This window comes from Cibotium barometz, chromosome 21 (assembly GCF_041138505.1).
Source record: "Cibotium barometz isolate CiBa-2024 chromosome 21, ASM4113850v1, whole genome shotgun sequence".
NCBI classification, from domain to species: domain Eukaryota; kingdom Viridiplantae; phylum Streptophyta; class Polypodiopsida; order Cyatheales; family Cibotiaceae; genus Cibotium; species Cibotium barometz.
In genome coordinates, this window is record NC_141066.1 from 26,096,490 (window position 1) to 26,110,696 (window position 14,207).

Consider the following 14,207-nt stretch of genomic DNA (forward strand, 5'->3'; position numbering starts at 1 on the left):
ACCCCAAATAAACCCTTTAGAATGAGGGGTGAAGAAAATTTCAAGACAAAGTGCATTATCTTGGGAATCTGTCTTAGCTCTTCCCTAGCATTGCCAGGTACCGTGCTGAGAGACACATCTAACTTTAATACAATGGATGGGCATTGATAAATGATTATAAATTATGAACAACTATCTTTTAAATGTGAGAAGGTGGGAGCACATTTTGAATGAAAGCTATTGGAAAATGTAAAAATGAGGCTATACAATTAAAGTCCAATGTGCAAAAGAGCTACATGTGTACACTTCCCCATGGTTATGTTCAGTGTGTAATCATGTGTATCGAAAGTTGAGTGTTTTTACAAGGTAAGGATAAACATTAAGGAGTTCAGTCTTTGAAAGGCTCTTTATGGATTTCGTCTAAATCGATCATTTTTGACTCTTAATGTGCCTTCTTTTATGTCTTGGCGCACCTTTTCTTTCGCAAAAAAATCTCTCTCCTCTTATGGAAATGATTTTGAAGTGATGTTTCGTTAATGGTGGAAGGGATAACTCAGAGAAAACTTCTTAATCCATTTTTGTAATTTTTATGAATTGATCATAAGTGCAATAGAAGAACCATTACCTAAAATACACCACACTGAGAGCCAATTTTGTGAGCATGAGCACATAGATTTCTATGCTTTATACCTTACATATAGTTGGCCCTCTCAAAGAGTTTATACAGGTCACAATAGGGGGTTCAAACACACCACGAACAACATCTCTAGTTTAAAATAAGGACGCCCTCAAAGGGACGGGCGGCTTAATGTGTAAAGGCCTTTCGTGCCGAGCGTGACAAGAACTAAACTAACCCCCATTTTCTTTATATCAATTATTTCATAAATAATTGCATATTTTACATACATTCTGGAATGCCGATGTCCTCCATTTTCTACGTGCGATAACGCAAGCTCTTTTGGCAGCACAGTGCAAACCACAAGGTTTGGCTTCAGAGTATTGCATTTAATTAAAACCACGATTGAATTGGGAACCCATCAACCTAGCCAAAACAAAGAGAAACAGCAACACATCATTATGTTAATTACAATAGTGGCAGATTAAATTAAACACACGACTTAATTAGGTTATGATAAATTTAATAGCATCCTCGAATTGGGTACTTAAGTTTTTCATTAATGAGAAATGGGTCTTACTTGATTGAGCAGAAGATTGCTTGCAGTGGGCGATGGCTCCCTGTATAGAGTTCTCCACTTCCGTGTATGAGACGCTAAGGTTCGAGTCCCTACAATGCACGTTATTGACACAAGCTTCCTCATACCTTAACACACCACTGTGATTGATATTGGTAACCTTGCTTGCTGCTGCAGCACTGCTCTTTGAGCGTTTGGAGAAAGATGTAGTCCTTAATGTTCCCATAATCAAGCTTCGTATGACAGGCTTAGGTTCAACAATAGGCTTTTGCTTGGTTTTACAAGATGAAGATGAGACTGTTGACATGCCATCAATAGAAGAGTTTTCTAAGAGATTCCTTGGCTGCTCACTTGTATGTGAAAGCATTACATACATGGATTTGAATAGCTTCACATACTTTTGTAGATAATCTCTTGCTTTTGTGATTATCCTATCCCTCTCAGCTAGTTGTGCCTCAGCATTAGTTAATCCGAGGGGATGCTTCACATAATCACCATTCTGTAAAGGGTTAGTACAAGTTTCTTGATTTGATCTCTCATTACGGGCAGAGTATTTATGCTCTTTGTGATGCACAAGCACCCTTCCTAGCTCTCCTGCAGTGAAGAATGACTTGAGAAAAGAAGCAGAAGCTCTTAATTTCAAGATAGAGAACCCCCACTTCTGACCATCCTTACCTTTCCTTGGATCATTACTCTTATCAGTGATAATCTCAAGCTTTGGGCAGCTTCTCCTTGAGCCTGGTATAAGAACCTTCCATCTCAAAGAGGGCCTAGTATGCCCCTTTGAAGATTGACAATTTACATCATCATTTCCTTCATTTGGTATCATTTGAAGAGCTGAGTCTTTGTAGCAATTAGGAAACACATTAGCATCTTGTATCTCAGTAACATCTATCCATGATCCATGTGACCTCACCATGGCCGAGCCTGCTCCCTTCAATCCAGCCCCTTTTACATGAGAGCCTTGGGAAGACAGGGAGTACTTCTGTCTAGATATCAACTCGGATACTGTTGCAATCTTCCCCACATCTAATGCTTGATGAGCTTTAAGATCAATGCTTTCTTCATACGTAGAACCATTTTCTTGTGAGGTGTCCTTGCATGATAGATGCTCTACCATGCGAAGTCGTGGAGGCAAATGTAGGGGAAGTAGCTGACCTTTGTAAAACAGATCATCAGCAGGAGAGAGAGCTCCCATGATATCATTGGTGCATGACCCATCTTCAGAGAAAGTTATGCTGAATTCAAACTCTTGTGTTTCAGGCAAACAAGAGCTTCCAATCATGTTGTGATGTGCAGCATGATGATGATGTTCCCATGCAAAGGGCAGGGTTATGTCCATATCAAAGAAGAGCTCGTGATCATGATCATCTTCATCATAAGAGATCCTATCATCATAAGAAATCCTATCATCATTGAAACAAGAAAAAGTGAAGGACTCTTTGGAGGATTGACTGGCGAAATTGCAATTCACTTCCTTAACAAAAATGCTTTCCATCATATTCTACTTGCAATGTGGGCTTTCCAAGAAACAAGAGACGCTAAAAGCTCATATTCTAGATTACACAGTAGCTACAAATAAACTGTAAGTGTATGAGTGTATAGCAGCATATAGACCAAGAGCACTTGGGCTTCTGATCAGTGATGAAGAGGGAGGAGTTATTTGAGAGGGCAACTGACAAAGAGGAAAGGAAACTATGCACTAGATTTGATAGGAAGAGAAACAATACAGCTGGTGTAATGGGAATAATTAAGGAGAGTACAAAGGGAGAAGGGGAGAAAGGGTGTCACAGTGTCACGTATGTAGGGTGGATGCTACACATGGGAAATGTGCACTAGGGGGCCAGTATTGTCTGAGGGAATAGTGTTGCACAAGGCTACGCTGTATCATGTATGTGACTCTGTGTGCGTGTGAGAGAGAGAGAGAGTTTTGCAAAAGGCTACTGTGTAAACAGTCTAGTACATTGAAGAGAGAAAGAGAGAGACAGAGAGTTTTGAACAAGGTTACTGTGAAAACTAATACATTGAAGAAAGAGATAGAGTTTTGAACAAGGCTACTGTGCAGTGTGTAAACTAGTTACTATTACACTGAAGAGAGAGAGAGAGAGAGTGTGTACTTTTAAACAAGGCTACTGTGTAAACAAGTACATTTGAAGAGAGAGAGAGAGAGAGAGAGAGAGAGAGAGCAGAGGTCAGAGGAGAGGCTAAAAAGAGAAGAATAATCATTAATCCTAACTATATCTAATAGTAAGTGCTCCCGTGCAAGGCAAGTAAACTTGCTGCAGTTGTTGCACTTGCAGGTGAGGCGTAGAGAGAGAATACCAACTTCCAAGTGTGTTGCAGCTGGTATATTGCAGGCTGCAGCCTTGGAGAAAGCGAATTGATCATAGGCAGAATGATACTAATAAACGCAAGCTTTAGGTGGGTACTGAAGACGAAAGAAGAAGAAGGCGAGGTTCTACCACCTACCTACCAAGGTATAGCTCTAGTTAGTGTGAGCTTTTGCGTGCCGTTGAGTGGAAGAAAGCGTGCAAGAAAAGAAAGAAGAAAGGGAGAGACTCCGAGTCTCCGAGAGAGAAACCAAACCCTTTGTGATGACGACTGACGAGCGTTTTCTGTAGGACCTAGGCTAGGTGCTCTGCAGTCTGCATGGCGTGATGGCAAAGGGGAGCCGCATGACTGCGACAGTGCGATGGCAGACTCCTCATTTGGCAGACAAGCGTTTTATTAAGGTGAGCACAGAGCTCCTATCTGCGCTGCCTGCACAGTGCAAGTGCCAAGAACTATGACACTGCAGGGCAAGCACGCTAAAGACTGTTGTGACAGTATTGTCAACGTGACTCTTTATTATCGACGTCCCTTAGTGGGAAAATTAGCTATTACTGTAACTAGCTACTAGTAAGTATTAAGTTGTGTTTTCAACTCCGAGATCGCATAAGGTGTACCTTGTTAGCCCACGCCCACATCTTACCAGCCTAGGTAACAGGGCCCACCATGGCGGCTAGTTCAATAATTAATCCAAAATCGCTCCTAAATTAAAGCTCTGCATAACTCATCAATTGAAATGGAACAAGTGGAAAATCACAATAACCTCAAGAGTCAAGAGGGTGATTGAGAGAGAGAAAGAGAGAAAGACGGAGACAAAGTCGCTTTACGTCGACTTAGAGGGTTATACACCCAATCAACAGAGAGGCTTGAACAACCCAGGTGAGTTTATGTCATCCCAAGGGCAATTCCATAGCCATTTCTATCACACTTGGGTGATAGAAAGGTAGTGAGAATTGTCCTCTTTGTACACACACCCACGGAGACGGAGTCGTTTTACATCGACTTAGAGTGTTATACACCCAATCGACGGAGAGACTTGAACCCAGGTGGGTTCATGTCGTCCCAAGGGCAATTCCACTAGCCATTTCTACCACACTGAGAGAGAGAGAGAGGGGGGGGGAGAGTTGCAACACTACTACACGACAATAAAATACTGAGGTTTTTGCTGACGACGTAAAACAATTGCATTGTAAAATCAACGAGCGTATATATTCTCATCAGAAACACTGTTGCTACAAAAACATCGGTAACATCATCCAAAATATTGTTGATATATACGTCGGTAATAACTATATCATTAAAATCCCTAGTTCCCACGTTCATTTCGACATATATATCGACATCTATATCGATGTATTTTCCGACGCTCATTCCAACGGATGTAGGTATTTTTCGACGCTCATTCCGACGCATGCAAGTGTTTTTCGATGCTTATATCGACAGATGCAAGTATTTTTTTTAAAAGCATTATGGTGCACACATGTACAATTCTATAGCTGGATACACCATTATGCTAAATATTTAAAGATTTTGTTGCATTCAAGTGAAATTTTACACACTTAAAGAATCACCACAAACAAAGATACGTTGATGTACAAAATCAAGTTTCATTGCTGCTTGATGTCAAACCACAATGAGACACCGATCCAAATTGTAAGATATGAATACTAATATGATAAATGTTTATACAAAAACGTTGCTGCGTATACGAGCGACCTATACATGCCCAAAAGGGGGTGCAAAAAAGATTTGTACAATTCCAAAACCAAAAAGATCTATACAATTCCAAAACTACGCCAGCTAAAGTGGGAATCCAATCTGCGAGCTAGCCTCAACGGGGAGCCTCAGGTACTACTCTAAGCAAAAACAATGTAATAACCACGAATTAGTATATACAAACTTACAAAAAACCTCAAATTGGCATATGGTATGACGTACTTACTGAAACCACAGCTGTCCTATCTATATTTTCGCTATCGTGTTCAATGCACTCAAGCAAGGCATAAGTGCCATGCTTGAATGCATAACGCTCCTCCAACTCGGTAGCCTAGCATCCAACCACCCTCTCCTGCATACATGAAAACAAAACATAAATAAAAACATACAACTATACACTAGTTGACATACAAATGAGAGGCTACAGAAAGCATGGATACTTACAAAATACTAATAAAATGAGTCCCATCCACCATTCCTAAGGTGCGAGCTCCCCACGCTCTCTAGTTGCTTTGTTGCTACTCCCTCTTGCTCTGCGAGTATCATCGAGGGTTTTCAACGTGCTTCCTTACCTCCTCGTCCCATCTCTCTTGGTCAATGAACCAAGGCTTTTCTCCCCCCGTTTTCACCGTTGGGTGACATCGGACCCCCTGGGTTTCATACAATCTCTCATGAGATCGTAGATCCACTTGTTGGGTACTTCCTTGCTACTTGGGGGGGCAAAATTGAACTCGCTCTTGAGTTGATTACAAATTCTTGGTTTCTTCTCTGATGGAAGTTGGAGGAATTTAGTTAAAGTTTCATAGGAAAATACTATTTTACATAGTTTCCTCACACGACTCTACATCTCCTAACCAACATCATCAAGAACGACCTTCCCTTTTCGCACCGTATAAAGATGCTGATTTGCATTAGGGAGAGGGCTACTACCTAAACGTCGGCTAGATTGACGCGATGAGACGGGGGTGTCGGCCACACTTTGTATGGGTGGACGCTCTCGTGGAGGGGTAAATACATACTCCGCTGCCACAACCACCACCACCACCCCTACGATGTGTATCATGACTGCAGTTGGAGGAACTGCCCGAGGGTAGGGGGGTTTGAGTAGGGGATGGTATGGGTGTAGGTGTGACCATGGTCGTGGTTCACGATGGGCCTACACCCAGCTCGCCATGGGTAAAATAGGCTCTAACCATGGCTACTTGCTCGGGGGTGGCTTCTGGCACAATGAAAGTAAAAAATAGGTTAGGGCTCATGACACGTGGAGTAGGTGGGACAGCTGGTTGGGGAGTAAAAAGAAAGATGGTGGTGTAGGAGAGTGCAGAGATGCAGGAGAGAGAGAGAGAGAGAGAGAGAGGACAACCAAAAGGTCACCTAGGGGGGGTGTTGAAGATATGCAACCTGCAAAAAAACCCTGAAAAAAAGAGATTAGAACATTGAATCTGTAAGAAATCATGAAGGAACCAAGATGCTAGTGTAGGAGAGTGTAGGGATGTAGGGGAGAGAGAGAGAGAGAGAGAGAGAGAGAGAGAGGACATGCAAAAGGGGAAGGGGGGGAGATTAACTTACCGCGCAAAAAAGAAGAGAACTAAAAAATGAGAAAAATAGAGTCCACGTTTTGGCTCTGTAATTTTTTCTGGTGTTGGAATATGAGTTGGTATAATCATCGGTAAAATCGTAAAGCATCACTGAAAGCATTTATAGATTTGTCAGTATGTTAGTCGAAAAAAGTATCCATAATATTATTGACACTATTATCGATGTTTATTTCGACGAATTTTATGACATACTTTTCGATGAGGAAAGATATAATATTGTAAAAATGTATACAAGCTTTGAAATTTCTTGCCCCGACACCTTTCCCATTAGAATTTAAACTTTGGCCGACTAGACTATGACCTAATATATAAAAGGACATTCTTCCCCTCCCAGAAAACACAAATTTACAATCATGGATGGTGTGAACACTACAAACATGTCGGAACACTCGAACGTAGAGGAGAAATTCATGTGCCCATGCAAAGAAAATTTCTAGTTGAGTATCTAAATGCATTAATTGGTGTTGCGAATGCGTGTCCTCAAAATGAGCCACATATCGATGGTGTATGAGGGTCACAAGAAGTATATACCAGATGACCATGAGCTACGTGAGGGCTATTTGGGTCAGCCTCCTCCTACACTGAAGACAAGCAATTAGAAGAGCATGGGAGGACAATGAAGGGTCTCCACCCCCTAGAATGAAGGGGCTATCCATATACTGACTACCATATTGGAAAGGTCTTCTAATTAACTATTTTCTTGACCCTATGCATATTTTTTTTAAAATATAGCCATAGTGCTTTGGAAGACTATTAATGGGGTCACAGAGAGCAAGGGTCAAAGGGAGGATTTACAAATAAGTGATCACATGCGACACTTATGGCCACGAACGAGAGGTGATGGTGGTACTTAGTTGCTATTACCTAAAGCTCCTTGGGTAATGACAAAAGAAGATAAAGCTCAAGCTAAGAAGTGCATTTCGGAGTTTCGTACTCTGACTGGATGTATGCACTGCCTAAAGGGGGAGTTTACAAAGGATAACAAGCTCTCCCGCTTAAAATAACAAGGGATTGAGAAAACATGGATGTGGCCTTATGAGATAAGATTAATAAATTTTGCATCTTAAACTCAAAGAGTATATAAAAATGGATCGAGCGGTATGGAGAGGCCAAGAACGAAAGGAATTGAGCTCAACAAGCTTTTCAAAGGAGTCGGACTATGGCTCACCAACCAGACCCTTCATTGCTTGCTATACTTTCAAACTTTCCATCAAGTAGATAGCTCCAATGAATCTTACAAGAAGCAAAACTTTGTGATGAAGTTATTACAGATGAGGAAGAGGAGCTTGCATATGGTTGCTACTACCATGTAGGTGATTTCATTCATTCTAAGCCTCGATATGTTCACATGTTTTCCAAATATTATTTACAACCTTTCCATAATCTAACAATGTGTTATTTTCTTCTAGTATCGAAAATTTGCAGCATTGTGGTCACATGGACGCCATTTTCAAGTGGAGCGGATCGATAAGAAGAGAACAACATTCGATTATGGTGTTAAAGCAAATTTCATGCAAGAAATCAAGACTAGTGCAAGTGATTCAAATACAGATGTGAACATGCTCGATTACTTTGGAACCTTCCAAGATATCATCAAGGTTGGCTTTAGAAAGTTTCATATGTTTATCTTTAATGTTAAGTGGTTCAAGGTAGTCACAATAGGAGAACATGCAATCATACCACGAGACAAATTCGGATTAGTTCAAGTGGGCTCCACAAAGACATGGACAGGCCAAAAAGACACATTTGTACTACCAGAGCATTGTGGGTAAATAATATTTAAGGAGGACCGAAGAGATCTAAGATGGTAGTTTGTAATCCAAGTGTCACCACGTAGTAAACAAATATATGCTCTATTTACAGCCACAAATTGTAACCAACCACTCACGCAAAATCTTCCAAGTTTATACTATGGGTCCGTAAAGGCTATTGTGCCCTTTAGAGTCAGGGTTGTTTGAGCTATATTTTTTTGATATGCATATGTTTGACCATGTAAACATTTGCAAACATATGCTTATAAGTTCATGTATGCATACTCCACCTCAAAAGAATGGGTGGCCAAAATTTAGGTGGCCAATAAATATGGGGAAAAGTTTTGAATGACTAAAGTTTAGTGAGGGGACTATAAATATGTCTTAATCATTGACAACGTTCTACCTTCTATCTTACATTTTTATATATCTCCTTGAGAACTAAATTAGAGAAAATCATATGTTTCAACATAGGGGAATACCATACTTAAACCATACTTTCATACCCATATGTGTATGCTTTATGGAAAGACTATGCTCTGTGTGTGTGTGTTTAGATCTCAGGGGGTTCACTATAAGTAAACCCTTTTGTATCATGTGTGTTTAAGGCCTATTTTAAAAATCCCTTATCTGTGAATTTTTCATGAATAAAACATACCCTTTTTCTATGCAACCTATGAATACCCCCTTTAAATGGTGCCCTTCTGTATATGCAAAAAATGTGTAAAAAAGAGATTTTAAAAATCCTTGGGAGGGGTCACTCACATAAATATGTAAGCGTAGCACGTGGGTTCAATAGAAGGGATTTTTAAAATCCCCTTTTAACACATTTTTTACATACAGAAGGGTAGGATTTAAAGGGGGTATTTACAGGTTGAATAGAAAAAGGGTGTGTTTTATTCATGAAAAATTCACAGATAAGGGATTTTTAAAGTAGGATTTGAATGCACATGATATAGAGGGTTTACATATAGTGAACCCTCGAGTAAAAATCCCTTCTATTGAACCCACGTGCTGTGCTTACATATTTATGAGTGACACCCCCTCCTCCCCCGAGGTTTAGATTTAAAAAACTATATTGTGTGTGTGTGTGTGTGTGTGTGTGTGTGTGTGTGTGTGTGTGTGTAGATTTAAAAAAGTATGCTATGTGTGTTTTTAGATTTACATATATTAAAAGCAATATTGCATGCATGTATTATGTATACATATATATACATAGATATAGATATACAAACATTCATGCATAAATATAAGCATACACACACATATGTGCTTCAAATATCTTTTTAATATAGACATATTGTAAAATTCATAGATGGAAGAGGTGACAATGTTATTATCTTATAAATGTTTTTTGGATAGATGGAGGCGAGGAGTACAGGCTTCCAAGGAGAGATAATTCAGTTGCCCGAAGATTGTTTTAAAGGTTTTCCACATCAACTCTATTAGTACGGTAAAAAGAAGTAAATTATATGGTTCCTGTTAACTTATGAGCCAATTTATGTGCAGGTCAACGATGATGGTTTTGCATGGAGCTTTTGATCTTAGACTACTTATTTTTGTTGCTCTATTTAACTTTTTTGTGTGTTATATGATAGAGGATTTTATTGGGGTTGTATTGGTTTGTGGGTTGTACTCTACTTTTTATGTTATCCCATTATGTACTCATAACAAGAACGAGAAGGCAACTAATATGAGACTATTTGTAACCTTATTTATTTTATTCATGTTGTGCATTGGTTTTGTCACCACCACATTATGTTAAAATTGTCCTTGCTAACGTTTTGAGAAATTTAAGTAGTCAAAAAAGGGGAGACGGTATTCACCACAGTCTTTTCCCATTTAATTTCATGGATTTTGATGATTTTGTACTTGTGTGTGATTGGTGATAATGGTGTCTATTTGTGTTTTTATGTTGTATTCGATGTTTATTTCCCACCAAAGATGAGACAAATTTCCTTCCACGTGGATATGTGTGTAAAGTGAGGTGATCTCTTAGTGACAGAGGTTGCTGGAAAATAACTAGACTAGGGTTGTGGGAAATTAACTAGACTAGGGTTTTGGGAAAATGACTAGACTAGGGTTTTGGGAAAATAACTAGACTAGGGTTGTGGGAAAATAACTAGACTAGGGTTTTGGGAAAATAACTAGACTAGTGTTTTGGAAAAATAACTGGACTAGGGTTGTGGAAAATAGCTAGAAAAGGTTGGAATTCTCTCATAGATGTGTGTGCCAGATGTATATGTATACCAGGTTTGGTGCTTTCTTCAAAATAAACTAAGTGCTTGAGGAGCTCCTTTCGTGGATATGTATGGCAAGCGTGGTGCGTTCATACATAGGTGGCCAAGTTTAGTGTTTTCTTAAAGCAAACCATGAGACCCAAAATGGGCTTCAAATTTAAGGCCTATCTCTATGGTATCCATTCCTCTCCCATCCACAGGATGGGGGTGGGGACTAGTCTATAGATTGAGATTGTGAGAATATGGTTCACTCTACACTTAATACACACATGTACAAGAATTCACACATCCATCGGAAACTTGCTTGTTAGTGTATGACTTGTAACTACCACTACCTCTATTTCACGAGAGGTCAACTCGTGTACAAAACACATCAAAACAATACATTAGCAAAATATCTTATTTTCATTCCTGTCTTGGTAGTTTCCACTCTGTTATTTCTATGCGCATTACAGCATGTTGCTCTCCTATAGCTATGGTGACCTTGGCTACACCTTAAGCAGTGTTCAGCCATATTTCATATTTCAACATGGTTCAGAGCCTAACCCTATGCTCCTGGAGGTTCTTGCCTACTTTCACTACTCCCATGCACCCCTCCACCTTCTCAATGATAGTGAGTTTGTTCCACTGACTTTTTAGAAGAGATCTTCACTTCCATACATAGAGATCTACACTTAAACACAATCCATTTAATCGTATGGGGAATTGAACCACCCTAAAGTAGCATATTTGCTACTTTGTGACAAGAGGCTTCCCACCCACCCACAAGTCAATATTTTTTCGAAGAAAGTAAATTAAAAAAGGAAACTAGAAGTAAAGAACTCATGTGCTTAGCCCCTATGATCATGTTGCATTCTAAAATGGAAGTCGTGGAACTAGAAGTAAATAACTCACATTCTTAGCCCCTACGACGATCATGTTGCATTCTCAAACGGAAGTTGTGGAACACGGTAGCTTGCATCCTCATGCCCATGATTTGTTGACACCCCATCCACTGTCTCCCCCATGCTAGCCCTTCCATCGTCTCCCATGAGGATCTCATTGATTTTGTGATTCATCTTCACCAAGTATCTACACAAAATTATGCAATACACAACATGCACTGCAACAACAACTACTTTTGGTGTAAAAAGCAAGTTTCTTAAAATACACCAACAATTTTTTAGGATCCCAAAAGCATTCTCTACCTTAACTCTACCTTCTACCTTTAGACAAATGTTTATCAAAGATTATTTTCTCTAGCCTTTGACTTATAAGGTTTCACCAAGAAAATAGTGGTGGGCTTATATGCATAATATGCCATAATATATGACCCTATGGATTCTCTATGCGATTGCAACCTGGGGACATCAAGTATCTCTCTTCTCTTTAAATATTTATATAGTCTACACTCTTTAAAGTATGTTGAGTCATGCATCCCCCCTAGAGAATTGCATACGATACTCCAAAATATCTTCCTAGAGTCCATAATATCTTGTAGTATAATACTAGTATGGAATCCATGTCTACACATATAATACTAGTATGGAATCCATGTCCACACATATACTAGGCAATGAAATACATTTTTGGTGGATTTTGTTAAATCTTGATGTGAGAACAATTTAGAGTACCACATATGTTAGGTAAAGATGTCAATGCTTCGAACTCTGATGTGATACATTCTAGATGGTAATCATGCCTCTTGAATAGTGCACGTGTACACCAGATATCCACAATTAAACCCACATACTTACAAACTATTGACTCACTCAAACCAAACAACTGGGATTTTGAAGTGGGATGGATTTCCATATGCAAATCTCCATAGTGTCACTAAAGTAAGCTCTAAATATCTAAAATTTTGCTAATAGTGTTACTATGACCATGATAAAGGAGCCACTGACATGGATAGCCTTGCCTTTGTCATATAACAAGATCATTCTCACCAACTAGAAATCCATTCACTCATCTCACAGATATTTTTGAGGTAGTGTTTGGCATTAGAGCTTTAATGAAAATGCAAAAGGCATCCCTAAATTACATCTCCTATATTTGATGTGTTTTGTACATGAGTCAGCCTCTTATTACATAGAGGGTATGGTACTTACAAGTCTGTATACTAACGAACAAGTGCTCAATGGATATGTGAATGCTTTTGCATGTGCATGTGCATGTGTATATGCCTAAGTGTAGTGTAAACCATATTCTAACATTCCCCCTTTCTAAGACTGGAAATTGATTTTGTGAGAAAATATGCAAAGTGCATGAGTATTGCTATAATTGTTTACAGTATGCATGAATGGTTACATGTAGCCCACCTCAAATGGGGATTTGTGGATATGTAACATAAGGGATATAAGCGTAGGAGTTGATGTCAAAGATGCCTTTAGCAGTGGCTTCATCTTTGTGCACAATGGAGTTGTGTTGATGGCAACAAAAAAAAATCAGTCTAGAGATTCCATGTATTCCCCTTGCATGTTGAAAGTAGAGGAACGGAATGACTAAATAGTGGTTTTGTGAGGAACAGAATGACTAAATAGTGGTTTTGTGAGGAAATATGCAAAGTGCATGAGTATGCTATAACTTTTACTTTTCTAACACTTCCCCTTGGTGTCACATGCCATGAATTTGGAAACCCTTCACTGACCTTGCAAGAGACTAACACCATATTCTTCAACACTCCCCCTTTATGTTATATTTGCACACTCACCTATGCTCACAAGAACAAAATATACCTCTCTCATAACTCTCGTACACATGCATGCCTCCCTTAAGATGCCCCAAAACCTTTGAACCTTTGCACACTTTATTTGTTGTGATGGATGATTATTTTCTTATTTCTAACACTCCCCCTCAAATTGATTGAGATTGATTGTCCATCACTCTAGACATATGTGGATTTAGAAAGCAATCTTTTTCTTAGTTTCACCACCTTAGCCTTTGACATGTTTGGATTTACTTAGCAATCTTTCACTTAGGTTTACCAACTTAGTCACGGTGAGGCTTTACAAAAGATTAAGGATATTATGCGAGTGGATTTGGTTCAAGGAAGCCTTTTAGAAGGCCCATTAATAATTTTTGATTAGGTTGGCCTCTTCTTTAAAGATCGATTATTCTTGATTGGTTGTATTGCTTGCTGATAATGTCACTTTGTTGATGATGATTCTCCTTTTCAAGGGGAAATCCTTTACTTAATGATTAGGCTTTACTCTTGGAAAGTACTTTGTTAATGCTTTTATTGAGTGTAAGTCTTGATATTTATTTTTCATAAGTGTAGAGAACATTGCCATCAAAACTATACAAAATCATGAAATAAGATGCCATTTTTGATGTGGGAAGGTCTTACCAATTGAGATTAGCTTTTGTGTGGTAGTGTATAATTCCTTAATCAAAATTTAAAGATTAAAGTGGGAAGGTCTT

At 39.1% G+C, this 14,207-nt stretch overlaps 1 protein-coding gene across 1 annotated transcript; it reads right to left on the reverse strand.

Moving 5' to 3' along the window:
* Positions 1-683: 683 nt before the first annotated feature.
* LOC147626999 (uncharacterized) lies at positions 684-3,562 on the reverse strand. Its single transcript, XM_086815586.1, has 2 exons — positions 1,176-3,562; positions 684-1,021 (listed from the first exon to the last, which is right to left on the reverse strand). The coding sequence occupies exons 1-2, from the start codon at positions 2,671-2,673 to the stop codon at positions 1,017-1,019; spliced, it is 1,503 nt and encodes a 500-aa protein (XP_086671712.1). The 5' UTR covers positions 2,674-3,562; the 3' UTR covers positions 684-1,016.
* Between the last annotated feature and the right edge of the window lie 10,645 nt (positions 3,563-14,207).

Bases quoted from the DNA above. Each gene is read 5' to 3' on its own strand.
- LOC147626999 (XM_086815586.1), bottom strand. From the start codon at position 2,673: ATGATGGAAAGCATTTTTGTTAAGGAAGTGAATTGCAATTTCGCCAGT.